Genomic DNA, 14,118 nt, shown 5'->3' on the forward strand with positions numbered 1-14,118 from the left:
CATGCAAGCAGAGACAACTGTTAAGAAAATTCAACATGAACCCACCTAAAAAATGTGGGATTGGTAAAAAGGAAGTTGAAGCGGGAAATCAAATCTCTCCAGAATGCTTGTTGGTTATTCAAAATTACAACAATAACACAGATTAGGAAAGGTGCCAACAAGACCAAGAGAATGCCAGCATGGTTAATGACTAGAGTCAGGGAAGCTATTAGGGACAAGGCAGCTTCCTTCAGAAAATGTATGTCTTGTCCAAATGAGAACAAAAAGGAATGCAACCTTTGGCAAAAGCAGTGCAAGAAGACAATAAGGAATGCAAACAAAAGAATTCAAGGAGCACATTATTTAAAACACTATGCCCAACAATAACAAATTATTTAAATACATTAGAAACAAGAAACTAGCTAGAAAGGCAATTGTACTTTGGACGACAAAATATACCTGTCTGTGGTATATTCACACACAGGTGTCTTTGTCGTCCATGACCCATCTTACACAAAGACCACCCTACACAGAGACATCCAGACCCTTCTACCACCTGCCACATTAACTAAGGTTAACCTTGCAGGGAGCATAGCTGGTTTGCCTTCTGCCAAGTCCTTGCTCTACTTCAATTACATGGGTGTTGCTGAAAGACCCAGCAACCTTTCCCTAGCTACAAAAACTGTAGAGCAGCAATGCCAAATAGGTATTGCCATGGAGACCTGAAGGACAATGCCCTGCTAAGAGAAGCAAACCTCATTACTGAGCCATTTAAAAACATGTAACAGTAACCTACTGTTTTTTTAGTTTTTATGTTATGAGAGACAAGCAATTTCTCCATTTAAAATGAAAATCTGAGACTCCTGTGTTTTCATCATGGTCTACATGTTAGTCTCCCAGCTCAATCCCAACACAATAGTTACAATTTAACACAATTGTCTTCACAAATCACATTTGTACTATTTTCAGATTTAGACAGCAAATGCAATACTGGGGGGGGGGGGGGGAGTCCAAGAATTCTGCCCCTGACAAAAAACAAAAACCCTAGACAGAATTACTGCCAGGAAGCGTAAGCTCGGGACTCATTTTAAGTGCCAAGACAAGATTTCCACAAAGCAATATCTATCTACCTTATAGGGTTTGCATCTATAAGGCGGCCAAGTTTTGGTCTAAACGACAATGAGTTTGTATTTCAACAGGAAATCCTAAGCATTTGCCCTCCCGACCACAGTTCAAACCTTTTTATACTTCAACAAAATGAAATATTGTTATGTTTATAATTTGTGGAAAATCAGCAAAGATTTCTATTAGAAAATGAAATGCAATTACAGATTTTTGAAATCAAAACCTTTGTATATTTTAAGAGTTAAGGGTCTGAACTGCAATAATTGCAAGTTACTGACAACAACAGAGCAACTACACTGACTACTGCTTTTATTAACTTAAGACGTATCACTTCTTCTATTTGAGGCAGGAGAGCAGAATCTTTCCCTTCACTTCTGCTGATCTCCAACTAGGGTTGGGTGAATATGTCAATTTCAGTTTATCTTTTTTTCCCCCCAGTTCTCCACATTTCCACATAGGCTTGCAACTTTTTTTTTTAAGTCCTCATGAAAATCCAACAACATTTCAGCGCAAATTTATCCAAAATTTTCCTTAATAATTGCATGCAATTGTTCCAAATATGCACATTTTTGCAAAGCAATGTCCCCAAATATAATGTATTTTAATGTTGTTTTCACTAATATATGAATTTATATATGCTTTACCATAGTATGTGCTTTCTTTGTACACATTACTTGACTGATGAACTGAATTGCAAAATTCAAAGAAATGTGTTTTGGTTTGCATGTTGTTTCAAAAAGTGCAGATTTTAAAAGTTCATGTTTAAATGCAAACTGGATTGAATTTCTCCCCTATCGCTATCTCCAATGCAATGTTTATACCTTCCAAAAATAAACCAGAAACTTCCTTAAAGCTGCTTATCTGGCTGTACCACCTTCAATTCATGATGTTTCAAAAGTGCTAGAAAGTCCCAAGAGACTTAACACAATGCACATTCTTAAAATAGCATTAAATCAGTTTTAAATAGCATTAAATCTTTCACTATCTATGGAACAGACAGTGTTCTTAATTGTTATTTCAATTAAGAAATTTTGGTTTTCTGTAGTCCAGTCCCCAATACTCAAACTAAGTTGAACCTTGGAAAAGGTTATGTCTGCATATGACTATAATTTAGGCAAGATACCCACAGACTCCTGACAGCAAAAATAAATGAAAATGCATCAAGTTTTAATAGCCTTAGTACAAAGAATTTGTAATCCCTGCTTGCTGTTTCCCTCAGAGCATTACTAGAACATATTTAAAGCAGTTCCGTTCCACAGCCCATTTTTATTCACTTTTACTCAAACCTAAATGCACAGAAATACAACTTAGGCTGAAATTGCTAGCATATTTGCCTAGAGAAAAGTTACACTGAACTTAATATAACCTACCTACTTCCATGTTCACATTAGCAGCTTGAAACACAAGTTTCAAGTCACATTTGCACAGAGTTGTTCGCATCAGAGAGGGGCAGAGATGTCTTCACCTGATACACATGGCCTTCTTGTTTCCTTGCCCCTGTAATTCCTTTCATTAAGCGTTTATGTGCTCTACCGCACCAGCGCAACAACTGTTAAGGGTATGTTCACATTACCGGTTACGCAGCATCCAGTTTCCATTGAAGCTGGTTTCAGAAACAATGCACCGAGAAGCAATATTTATCAATAAGCTGCAGGTTTGCTATGGGTTGTGGCTAACGTCTTGTGAATGTGGCTTCAAAAATTAGCGGATGGAAGCACACCGGATGTAGTAAGTGGTAATGTGAACATACCTTAAGGCAAAACCCTAAATGATAGTTTGCATTTGATACATTTAACATGCTTTCAAGAAAGAGGTGAACAGACTGTGTTATTGTGGACCAACAGTTTAGTTCTTCTAATTGATTTTATTTTTTAAAAATAGGAGTAATAGTACATTCGCTTAGGTAACTGTGAAAGCATGAGTTTTTAGTGGATAAAGCTAAGGTCCCCAACACAGAGTCCCTAAACCTTCCATTTCTTAATTATTAAGTGTGTGTGTGTTTTAATCCCTTGGGTAATGCTGTGCTGCTAAATGAGGCATCCAGCCCCCACACCCTTACATCTCCCTTTTCCCAGATTGCCTCTGGGTCCCATGTGGCTGTTCTGTCCACTTTATTTCTTTGGCTGTTGGGGGAGGTTTTCCTGATTTTTGGTTGGAGGTGGTTCTCCCAGAAGTTTTTTTCTGTTATTGTTTTTTCCAGAGGTGTGTGGCTTGCCTTGGTTTTATTGGGGGGTTTTTTGAAGAAGGATAATTGCCTGTGGTTTTTTGTTTTGTTTTGTTTTGTTTTGTTTTGGAGGTTGTGGGTGTTTTGCCTGTTGTGCGTGGAGGTGTCTAAACATCTCTGGTTTTTCTTCTGTGAAATGGAAATTTCGTGATTTTTAGATTTCCAAATGTGTCCCCAGGCCCCAAAACACTGGAACCCAGAGGAATCAAGCATATGCATTACAAGGAACTACACATGATACTATGGAAACCAAGAACAGGGTGCAAAAAATGATTACTGTAGGTTCCATAGCATGAGTTCTTCACCCAATATGCATTTTGCTTTGTAAATGCTTTGTCGAAACTAAATAATGTGCATGACTTTCCTCTAGAAGTGCTGAGAGGATTAGTCATTGTTTGGAGCATGATTCAGGAAGGTAGAGTGCTAAGTGCTAAGCCTATTCAGCTTCTCTAAATCATTTACTGGAAAGAAAGCTATCAATGTGTATTATGGCACATGCATATGAACAAAAATTCAGATGGCTTGGCCAGTCATTTGCACTTGATAAGCAGTGCATCATTTATTCCTTCCCTCCTACATATAGAGACAAAACACATTTTATTTACCTACAGCTGGAATAATGCACACCTTCAACTGTATGTTGATAACACTAAATCACAATCTATGCCAATTCATGCGGCATGAATGAACTGCTTGGTACAAATTATTCAAAGCACAGCGTAAAAAACATCAGAACTACAAATATAAACAATAGTGTTGGAAATGTCCCCACCCCCTCAAAAAAACCTTATCAGAATTCTAACATTTATCATTTAATGGCTTTTGTTCACGTGTATTTTATGAACATAAATGACAACAAAGCTAAGAAGAAGCTGGTGAGAAAGAGTAAAATTTTAAGCATCTAAGACTGCAGTCCTAGGTACAGTTACTTGGGAGTAAGCCCCACTGAACTCAATAAGACTTACTTCTGAGTAAAAGCCATAAGATTCAGTTGCATGATGCTAAATTTGTTCAAAGGTATTCTGTCAGCAAAAGGGGGGAGTGAATAATTCATAAGCTAAGTAAAAGCTATACCACTGAGCTTTTTTACTTCATATCATTCTCTTTTATAAGAAAGCTATTATTTCCCTTTGGTGCTAAACAACAGTATCCCCCCCCCCCCCCGCAACCATTCATTTAGCTAAGATGCAAGTTTTCCTAAAAGATAGCATGAAACAATACCCAGATTTTAACATTGCAACTGAGTTCTGCAACAGTCTACATGCATTTCCATGTGTCTAATATTTATTCAGAAGTGTGGACAGGGGGAGGGGATTTAATAATTCCACAAAGATTATAACTGCCACACTTGTTCTTTCTGCTAGGACAGCACTTAACACTGATAAACATTCTGGACACACACAGAGTGATACTCACATAACAACATATGCAGAGACTCAAGTGTAAAAGCAGTGATGAATGTACTTGCACCTGATTATATCTAACACACTGCAAAACGAAGGACCCAAAATGCTACAGAGATACAGTCTGAAAATAGTTAAAGACAGATCACTCAACTCACCAAAAGAATGAATACAAGTATCAATAAGGTCATCTAGGCTGGCTCCCTTGGCTAAGTGACCCAAAGACATTGTTATGTTGAACTCAGCAGTTCTGGCAAGATCTGAATGGGAGCAACAAATCTCCTCCAGCTCAACAGCTGCCTTTGGATCAATGCTGCATCCTTGTGAAGCTTTCCTAAAGGGGAAAAAATAGAAGAATTACATGTGAGAGCACCAACACTTAAGTGAGAAATTTAACAACAGTCTCTACAGCAGGTTGGAAAAGAAGACGCTTGACTATTAAGCTCACAGGAATCGGGCTATTCAAACATTCCCCTCCCACCTAGAAAATGCATCAAATAAGGTTCCCTGTTTTGTAGAAGACATTCCCTTCTACAAATGTACTCATTGCTCCATGTATTCTAAGAGCCACATGTGGCTCTCACAGCACACAGACCTCTTCATTATTGTGAAGACATTTTATCCATTACTTTTTTTAAAGCATACATTAGAAACAGCAAACAAACTAACAACCACACCTTGCACCGTCAATTCAATTTATCCAATTAAAACAAGGAAGCAAAAAAATACATCCCACTATATGGAAAAAAATTCAAATAAATGTCCAGCTTCTGTGGCACATTTTATAAATACAAGACTGCAGAATTTTGGGGAACTGCATGCTTATTTCTATTGCAAACAAACAGACAGCTTGAGAACATCCATAAAGTAACAAGCTCTGGTCCTCCGCCTAAGTTCTGGACACTAGGACTTCTCTGGCGTCCCCCACAAATACTTTTTGCAAGGACTAAACAAGCAGCTCCTGAAACCCATAAGACTTCTACAGCCACTTTGGAAGCTAGTTGCTCAGCAAGAGAAAGGCATTTTGAGAGATGGGTATCTGGAAGAGTGAGGAAGTGCTTGAACCTTTTTCCTGCCAGCAGCTTCAACCCTCCCGTTTCCGTACCCACAAGATGCTTCCTCCCCTCCCCATTCTGTGGGGTTCAAAACAAGTGTTCCAGGTTATTTTGGAATACACCCATTATTTTGATACATTTCATAGAGATTTGATCATTTCTGTCACATGGATCGGATGCATCTCCCCATAAAACTTAGAAAGGCATTGTAAATTAACTATATCCCAAACCTTCGTGACTCAACTGATGATGCCAATTTCTGCTTTGACTCCTTAGCTATCAGTAATTTTGCATCAGCTTACACCTTATCATTTTTTAAAGAAGATTTATTTTATGTATTTTTATACCATCATACAAGTGCATTCCCAGGCTGGTTTACAAAAATTAATTCACCCTCCTGCTCCTTAGCACAAACCTTTAAATAGCCTAGTAAAACAGTGCAAAAATCCACAGCTATCTTAATAACTTGATAAAGCTAATGCCCGTACCAATATACTTTTCCTTCATAGTTGTGTTACATTTTTTATTTTTAAAAAGTAATGATATACAGAAAAAACAGTTTATGGGTTCCTTCTCCTTTTTCATACTCTGAAATAGCCAGAGAACCAAGGTGAAACTATGCAAATAGACAGGGGACCTATTCTTAACAGTTCTCATTATGTTCAAAATGGAGTAGAATGTGCATGGCCATTAGGGTAGCACATGCATCCAGAGAACAGGAAGCTGCCTTTACACTGCATCAGACTGGTCCATCTAGCTCATTACTGTCCACAGTGATAGGCAGAAGCTCTCCAGGAGTTCAGATAGGGTCCTGCCCCAGCCATGACCTAGCATGACCAAATTCAGCCTTGAGCTCTATAGTGAACTTAGATACAGTGCTTCACCTTCTCTCCAAATGAATGGCTGCCATTCACTTCTGTGGAACATATGTAAAGCACACTACTTGGGAACACTGTTGCAGAGTGGGGCAAAATCTGTTTCCTTTTTGGAGAAGCACTCTAAAGTAATAATGGATGTTTGTTTCTGAACTTTTAAAAATGTAGGGCCACCCCACATTTTGAAGAATGTTCTGCCAAGACGAACATCCATTTAGGTTTTTAAATATATACATATCTGTAGAGGCCTAAGACTGTTACAATTAGGACAGTGGGTCCATGGCACTTACCCGTCAACTGTCTGGGACATTCCATTTTGCGAGAGCACAGTGGCCAAAAACGTGCAAGATCATGGCCAGATGTGTGGCTTGCGTGAGATTGTGGAGCCCCAAAATGCAGGTTTCTGGGTGCCGTGCTCTTGCACAGGTCACGGGACTTGCATTGGAGCGTGGCCCGGAAGACACACAGCCCAGTTTTGCACTGGGACACGTTGGAGGGTATGGTGGCACCATTCACATACCAAACACTACCACAGATATATCAACACTTTCAAAAGTAGGGGATTCATGGCTTGGCTTTTAAAAAACAGGGGGTCAGCAGTACTTAGGTAATTGGGAACCACTGCCCTAAAGAACTGTCAGATGAATATCATCTAGAACTGGTGATGTGCTACTTTTTACAGCTTGTTAGCTAGGGGTCAAACTGCATGCTCCTTTAAACACATCTTTGAATACTGTGGATTGCCATGATGTTGTCATTTCCCCCCTTTTATTTTCAGCCAAAATCAGCTGCACAGGATCCTAAGCAATCAGGGCCACAGTGTGGTTAAAGTGGGAATTAATCCTTTGCCTTTTACCATTTTCCCACTGAAAATCCCCGCTAAATTGGTTATTTGCTGCCATGAGCAATGCTGCACATTAGCACTGCCCACCTTCATGTTCTCATCATGTTATGACGCCCAGGCAAAGTGGGAAGGAGGAAATTACATTTCACTCATCCAAAGTTCCAGTTGGCAGTCCAAAGACAATTCCAGTTTAGGTTCCCCATCCCATTTCAGCCTCAGCAGCTGGGAAAAGGCAGCAAAAACTAGGCAAAGCATTTTCTGATTCACAGGCCAATGGAGACGATGCACCTTAGAACCATCTCAGTTACTGATTTCCAGAGAAGTAGCCATGTTGCAGGAAAAGCACAGTGTCTCGTGGCACCTTAAAGACTAAAAAATGTTTCGTGGCATAAGATTTCATGGACCACCACCCGCCTCATCAGATATTTACTCACATCATATAATTGCAATCCACTTCATCAGCTATTGAGGCTTTTATAAGCTCACTTCCGGGGAGGGAGGAGTTCTTCCAACAGTCCCTTTCTGACGGTTTATCAGTCAAGTGCTAACAGCCAAAAGAACTAACCCAGCAAGACCCAACCACTTTCTAAATGAGTTTTGCATTAATTTTAGTTTTCTTTTGATGCTGTTAGCCACTCTGAGTTACCACTGGCAGAGAAAGATGAGGTAAAAATCGAATGAATATGCTGTCCTGCAAACACTGCCTCACATGGAGTTTCTGTCCTCACCTCTTCAGAAATAAGATCAGTAGGAAATCTCTGCACCAACTACATCCATTATTACCTTCAGAGAAACCCTGTGGTTTCTCTGTAAGTGCTCACGTTTTGCATATATGAAAATGTCTTACAGCACTGTGATATTTGTTGCAGTACATTAATCACACTGCACAAAAAACACCAGGCGACATCTAACCATGAACTGCTAAAACATAACATACAAACAAACAAACAAACCCTTAATCACACAGTACAGGGACCCAAACTAACCACAAGCTCCCTCTGTCTGACAATAAAGGGAAGAGGCTGAAAGAAATTACATTGCAGTCAGACTGTAGACCCCTAAGTCACTTCAATTGTCCCTGGACATTAATTGCGTAGGGTCAAAAAATAAAATTGACTAGGTCTGAATAAAGGGATTGTCTTCAGTAAATGATACCTGTTACATTGTACTGAATGCTATGAATCTTGGAAAGTTCCTGCCCTGGAGGAAGTGTATCATAAGTTGTTGTGAACATGCTCCAGCTATAAAGCCACAAGCAGCACATTGGGGTAAGGGACTGTCATCTGCCCTGACTTTTTAATGTACCTGAAGAGAACAGCTGACTCAAACAGACCTGCTTGAAACATCAAGCCTGACAAGTGGTTGAGACTTCCTGCTCACTATTCTGGAGGAAGTGTGTAACTGGGGCCTTGTAATCATGCCCTAGGCTGGAGTTTATAGTCACAAACACAGGAAAGACAAGGGTCTGTCAGTTTGACTTGAGTAGTATGGACTTTTCTGCCTCTGAATTAACCTGTGATGGGAGAGTAGGTTTGACAAGAGCGGGCTCTGGGATATGGTGACTCTTTTTATCCTGTACTATTATTGTATTAATTAGTTGTGACTCATTCTTCTATTGGTTTCTGATGGTTCTAGGGTGGGTATATCTGAATCGTTTATTATATTGGCTGCTAGAGTAAAAAATAAATGAGCATTTTTTGCTAAAACAAAGGTTGCTGTATTCATGAGTTTTGCACTGATATTTAGTTGAACTGTTATTTTCTGAAATACTGACTGAAGGTCTGTTTCAAGTTTCTTGTAGCATTTTATTGTTAGATGGTGTTTCATGTTGTTTGCCTGTTGTGCTAGGATCTTTGAACTTCCTTTTGGAGAAAACAGCAGGGTCAAATGTATTATCATCCTATAAAGCTCTGATTGGTGATCTATTTATTGAGGCAGGTTTCTGCAATATATTACACTGGGGAATCAGCAGCAATACTATGCACATATCTGCAACACACATTTTATAAGTGCAAGAGTTTCGTTAAACATACTTAATGTTCATTCTGCCCTTCATAATGAGCTAATGGTCAGATTTTCCATGCTGCATACAGGTGACCACAAATCTGAAACCAGGCTCCTGGCAAGCATGACTATCAGTCTTCCTAAAAATACTTAGCCTCTTTTAGCATCTCACAAAAAGGTCAGATGGTGTTAGACCCAGTGCTTTTTCTTTTTTTGGAAAAAAGGTGCCAGTACTCGCCATGAAGTTGTTACAGTAAGTGCCATACTTTTAACATTTGAATAAATAAGGTGTTGGTACTGTGTACCCTTGAGTACCCTCTGAAAAAAAGCACTGACCATTTCCACACAGCACAATATCATGCCTTTCTGGTGCTATGTGTGCCGCCTGTTAAGAATATTAATAGTGAGACAGAACCACAGAAATCAAATCTATATTCGCATCAATGCAGGTCTCACATTCATATTACAGACATTGCAGAAACACCACTAAAACTCAAGATATAATGCTAAACAGTGGACTAACATTACTAACATGAGCTACAGGGAGCCTTGGGCTCACACTTCTGGAACAGCTGCAAGGAAGCAGTAGGAAGCTTTGGTTCATTCTTGTAATACCAAACTATGGTTTAATGTTATGCCTGAACACAGCCAAGGTGTGTAGATCCACCCTTAAGAGAGGGAGGGGTAAAGAACATGCAAGGATGGATGTTTGTCCTCAGTATCTTACTTCTGTGTAATTCAGAAAGGGTTTGTCTATATTTTTTGTAATTCATTTTACTGTACTACAAATTCCCTTTGCAAAAATTACGGTATGTGGTCCTACAACAAATCTGCTTCTGAATGCAGCAAGCAGCAGCAGCAAGCATTTTTTAAAACAACAACAACAACAGGGTGGTAGAAAAATTAGCTCACAGTATTTATTTGTAAGAAGTTTTGGGGACCCTGCACAATTTGTGTGGTGGCAGGGAGCAATTTCTCCCTGTGTTCCTTGGGGGAAGGATTTGGGCTCCGAGACAGCTTGCCAATGTTGCTCCCACCCACCCCCTGCCCCACCAAATCTGACTTCACAACTATGCCCTGGGATTGCACTAGAAGACAAGGGGGAACTTCCATGACTTCTTTCCCCCATGCTCTCCACTAAGGAAACCACTGGGGGACAGATTGGTGCCACCTTGTTGGTTCCGCTGACATACTGAAATGTTGTTCATGGTGGAAAACCACTGTCATGCGCTGCCCATGGTCAATACCTGTTTGGGGAGGGAAGCACTTTGACTCCACCCACCCAATATTTTCCTGCAAAAGTCGGCTACTCTTTTACTAGCCGTAAAGGTCAACGCCTAAACTTTGGACCGCCGGCCCCCTGGACACCTAGTGCAGAATCATGAGCAGGATCTAATTATATTAAAGCCTTACTTGTCGGTTCCATATTTATTAGTGAAAACGAAAGTGAGCCCTTGACTTAAGCCTCCTGATGCTCTGCTCATTTGGCCACACAGAAACAGAGGGGCACATTTTTTGGCTAGATTAAAGGAGCAACCTTATACAGAACCAGCTGGTCCTCCTTTCACTTTTCTAATTGAAGTGTGTGGTGTGTGTTTTAATGCTTCCCTCAGCTCACTCACCACCATCCATATAGAAATGTCCAGCTGCTTTGGGAAAGGGAAGAGATATATATATATATATATATATATATATATATATACATACATACTCCATGCACTCCTCGCCCCCAAGCTGAAAAAGTTCGACGCTTCCCCGCCTTGCCAAGCGTCTTTGTTCCCCGCTGCCCACCGTGTGGATGGAAGAAGATGCCCGTCGGGAAAACAAAAGGAGGGAAGCCGGGACTCAGGCGAGACGTGCGCCGGCCGCTGAGGGGAGAGAAGGAGGGAAGCAGTTCGGGGCATCTCTACGGACACTTACAGGGTCGGGCTCCTCCTGCTCTTGGCGGTCTCCATGTCTGCGCCGACCTCAGCCCTCCCGCCGGGTCGCCTCGAGGCTCCCTCGGAGCGCCGCGCGCACAGAGCTCAGCGCCGACTGGCCGCGCGCGCATTGCTGCCCGTCTCCTCCGGCGCCCTCGTGCCGCCCAGGCTGGCGGGGAAGGTCGAACTTTTGCGCTCGCCCAGCAGCGGAGTCGAAGGGAGCCTGGAGCCCGGAGCCGGAGGGGAAGGGAGGGGCGGGGCCGGGGCTAAGCAGAACTTCTCCCCCCTCCCTTCCTCCCTCCGGCTCGAGGAAGTGGTGCTCCGAGGCCGTGGCGAGTCTTGGGAAGGTGGTCATGCGCGCGCGAGGGTTGGCTAGATCAGGGCTGCTCAAAGCCCGTTCCTTCCTCGCTCGCGAGGGGCCTCCTTTCTGGGGCAGCTGTCGACTTCGAGCGGGACCGGCGCCTTTTCTTTTTTATAATTTTTTGCTCATATGGGGAGACCCTCAGGCTTTCGAAAGCGGCGTCACGTGGCGGAGAGGGTCAGCAGAGAAAGCACTCCCCTGGGGGGGGGTGCGAGGGAGGGAGGGGAAGCTGCGCCGGTTGAATTTCTGCCTGTCGTATAGCGATTGCCGAACCGTTTTGCTGGGAAGAAAAGGCGCCTCGCGGAGCGGTCCTGTCCCACGTTTGCACTTGTTTCAGTGGGATTTCATAGGACTGCTGTCTCAGCCTGCCGGGCCGTGCTCTTTGCTTAAGAGTAGCCTCACTGGCAGGCTCCTATACGTGAGATTCCCCCCAGGTAAAGGGTTTGGAAGACTGAAATCGGACTTTCACATTTCTTTGCTCCAAAGGGCCGAGAGCGAGAGTCGCATCTTAGCTCTTTCTGTCTATATACTTAGTCAGGTAGGTAGCCGTGTTGGTCTGCTGTAGTCGAAACAAAATCCTTCCAGTAGCACCTTGTTGTTTAGTCGTTTAGTCGTGTCCGACTCTTCGTGACCCCATGGACCAGAGCACACCAGGCACTCCTGTCTTCCACTGCCTCCCGCAGTTTGGTCAGACTCATGGGCAACTAAGTTTGTTATTGGTATGAGCTTTTGTGTGCATGCTTGGTATCTGAAGAAGTGTGCGTGCACACGAAAGCTCATACCAATAACAAACTTAGTTGCCCATGAGTCTGACCAAACTGCGGGAGGCAGTGGAAGGCAGGAGTGCCTGGCGTTCTCTGGTCCATGGGGTCACGAAGAGTCGGACACGACTAAACGACTAAACAACAAGGTGCTACTGGAAGGATTTTTTATTTTGTCTTGTCTATATACTTGATATTGATTGTCAATAATAGTGTCTATGGCGGGTGCGGGCAGATTGCCTGCATCCTTATGGGCATCGCTAGTGCCTTAAAAATCAATACAAAATGAGAGCTTTGTGGCTCCTTAAAGGCTAGCCAACTTATTTCACATTTTGGGGATTATAGTTTATTTCATCAGATGCATGAAGTGTTACCCTGAGTTGACAGGTGTATGGGGTCAAAAGCAAAAAGTACAGTATGACAATTTTATTTAGTCAGAAATAAAAAATCACAACAGCAATGACTGGTGATAACAGAATCATCCCAGTTTTGCCTTGTTAATTTAACTCAGCAGCTCCCAAACTTTTTAAGGCTGCTGCCCCTTTGGTTCCATAAACTCATCCCCAGGGCATCCTACCCTATAAAAAGCAATATTCAGAGTAGTGGTTTGCACAACCCACTTAGGAAGATAATAACATAATAAAATTCAGAACAGTAACAATTAATTGCACATTGATTCAAAATCCAATTTAAACTATTTACAGTAATTAACTCAACAAAACTGATGAACTTGGTCCAGTGATAAAAGCTTTTCAAAGTCTGACAGACATTTATACTTCCAGTGCCCCCCAGCCACCCCTTTGCCTCTTAGTGCCCCTCCAGGTAATCCCACTGTCCCCCCAGGGGGCAGTACCATCCACTTTGGGAACCACTGACTTAACTGAATCTGTTGGTTAACACAGCTAGTTCTGCCATCAAAGCTGTTATGAATAGTTAAGCACAGGTTAAACTTTTTGCTTATCATTGCCATCTGACCCTCCTTTATATCCCTATATGTTTGTGTTGTGTACCTATCAACTGAGGGTAAATACACCTGATCATAGAATCCTAGTCTTAACACCCTGCAATGCAGGAATATGCAGCTGTCCCATATGGGAATCGAACCAGCAACCTTGGCATTATGAGCATCATGCTCTAACCAACAGAGCTATCCAGCTTCCGTTCCTGGTTTATTCTATTCTTATTCTTACATGAAATCTTGTGTTGCAATAAATCTTCATTGTTCCAAAAGACTCACTTGTGCTCATGGCTCTGCACTGGCTCTGTGCTCATGCCAGGAAGAGTGAGGCCGAGAGGAAAAGCTGTAGTTCAGTGGCAAAGCACATGTTTGCATTCAGATCCCAGGCTCAGTCCCTGACATCTCCAGGTATAACAGGGAAGGCCAGTGTGTGAAATCCAGTCAGACAACCTGTTTATCAATTTTTTTGCAGAGAAATAGACAGCATTGGCTTTTTAAATGAGTATTCATTAGGATTTGGTTTGTAAAGCATGGACCACTTATAAACACCATCTCCAACCCTCCAAAGATTCCATCAACGGTGTCTCTGAAAAATTATACATATTTGGGA

The 14,118-nt window shown here is 41.9% G+C and overlaps 1 protein-coding gene across 2 annotated transcripts in view; it reads right to left on the minus strand.

Annotated features, from left to right (window-relative positions):
* The window catches only part of RASGRP1 (RAS guanyl releasing protein 1), a 47,249-nt gene extending 35,401 nt beyond the window's left edge, over positions 1-11,848 (minus strand). For both annotated transcript variants that reach the window (XR_013978842.1, XM_080977970.1), the window contains exons 1-2: positions 11,430-11,848; positions 4,890-5,065 (exon numbers count right to left, since the gene is read on the minus strand). Coding sequence is in view for 1 of the 2 variants with exons in the window: in XM_080977970.1 (XP_080834096.1) it covers positions 4,890-5,065; positions 11,430-11,464 (211 nt within the window). In the remaining variant the exon portion in view is untranslated. The remainder of the gene's footprint in view (positions 1-4,889; positions 5,066-11,429) is intronic.
* Between the last annotated feature and the right edge of the window lie 2,270 nt (positions 11,849-14,118).

The sequence above is a fragment of the Podarcis pityusensis genome, assembly GCF_964106645.2.
Source record: "Podarcis pityusensis genome assembly, chromosome: 1".
In the NCBI taxonomy this organism is placed as follows: domain Eukaryota; kingdom Metazoa; phylum Chordata; class Lepidosauria; order Squamata; family Lacertidae; genus Podarcis; species Podarcis pityusensis.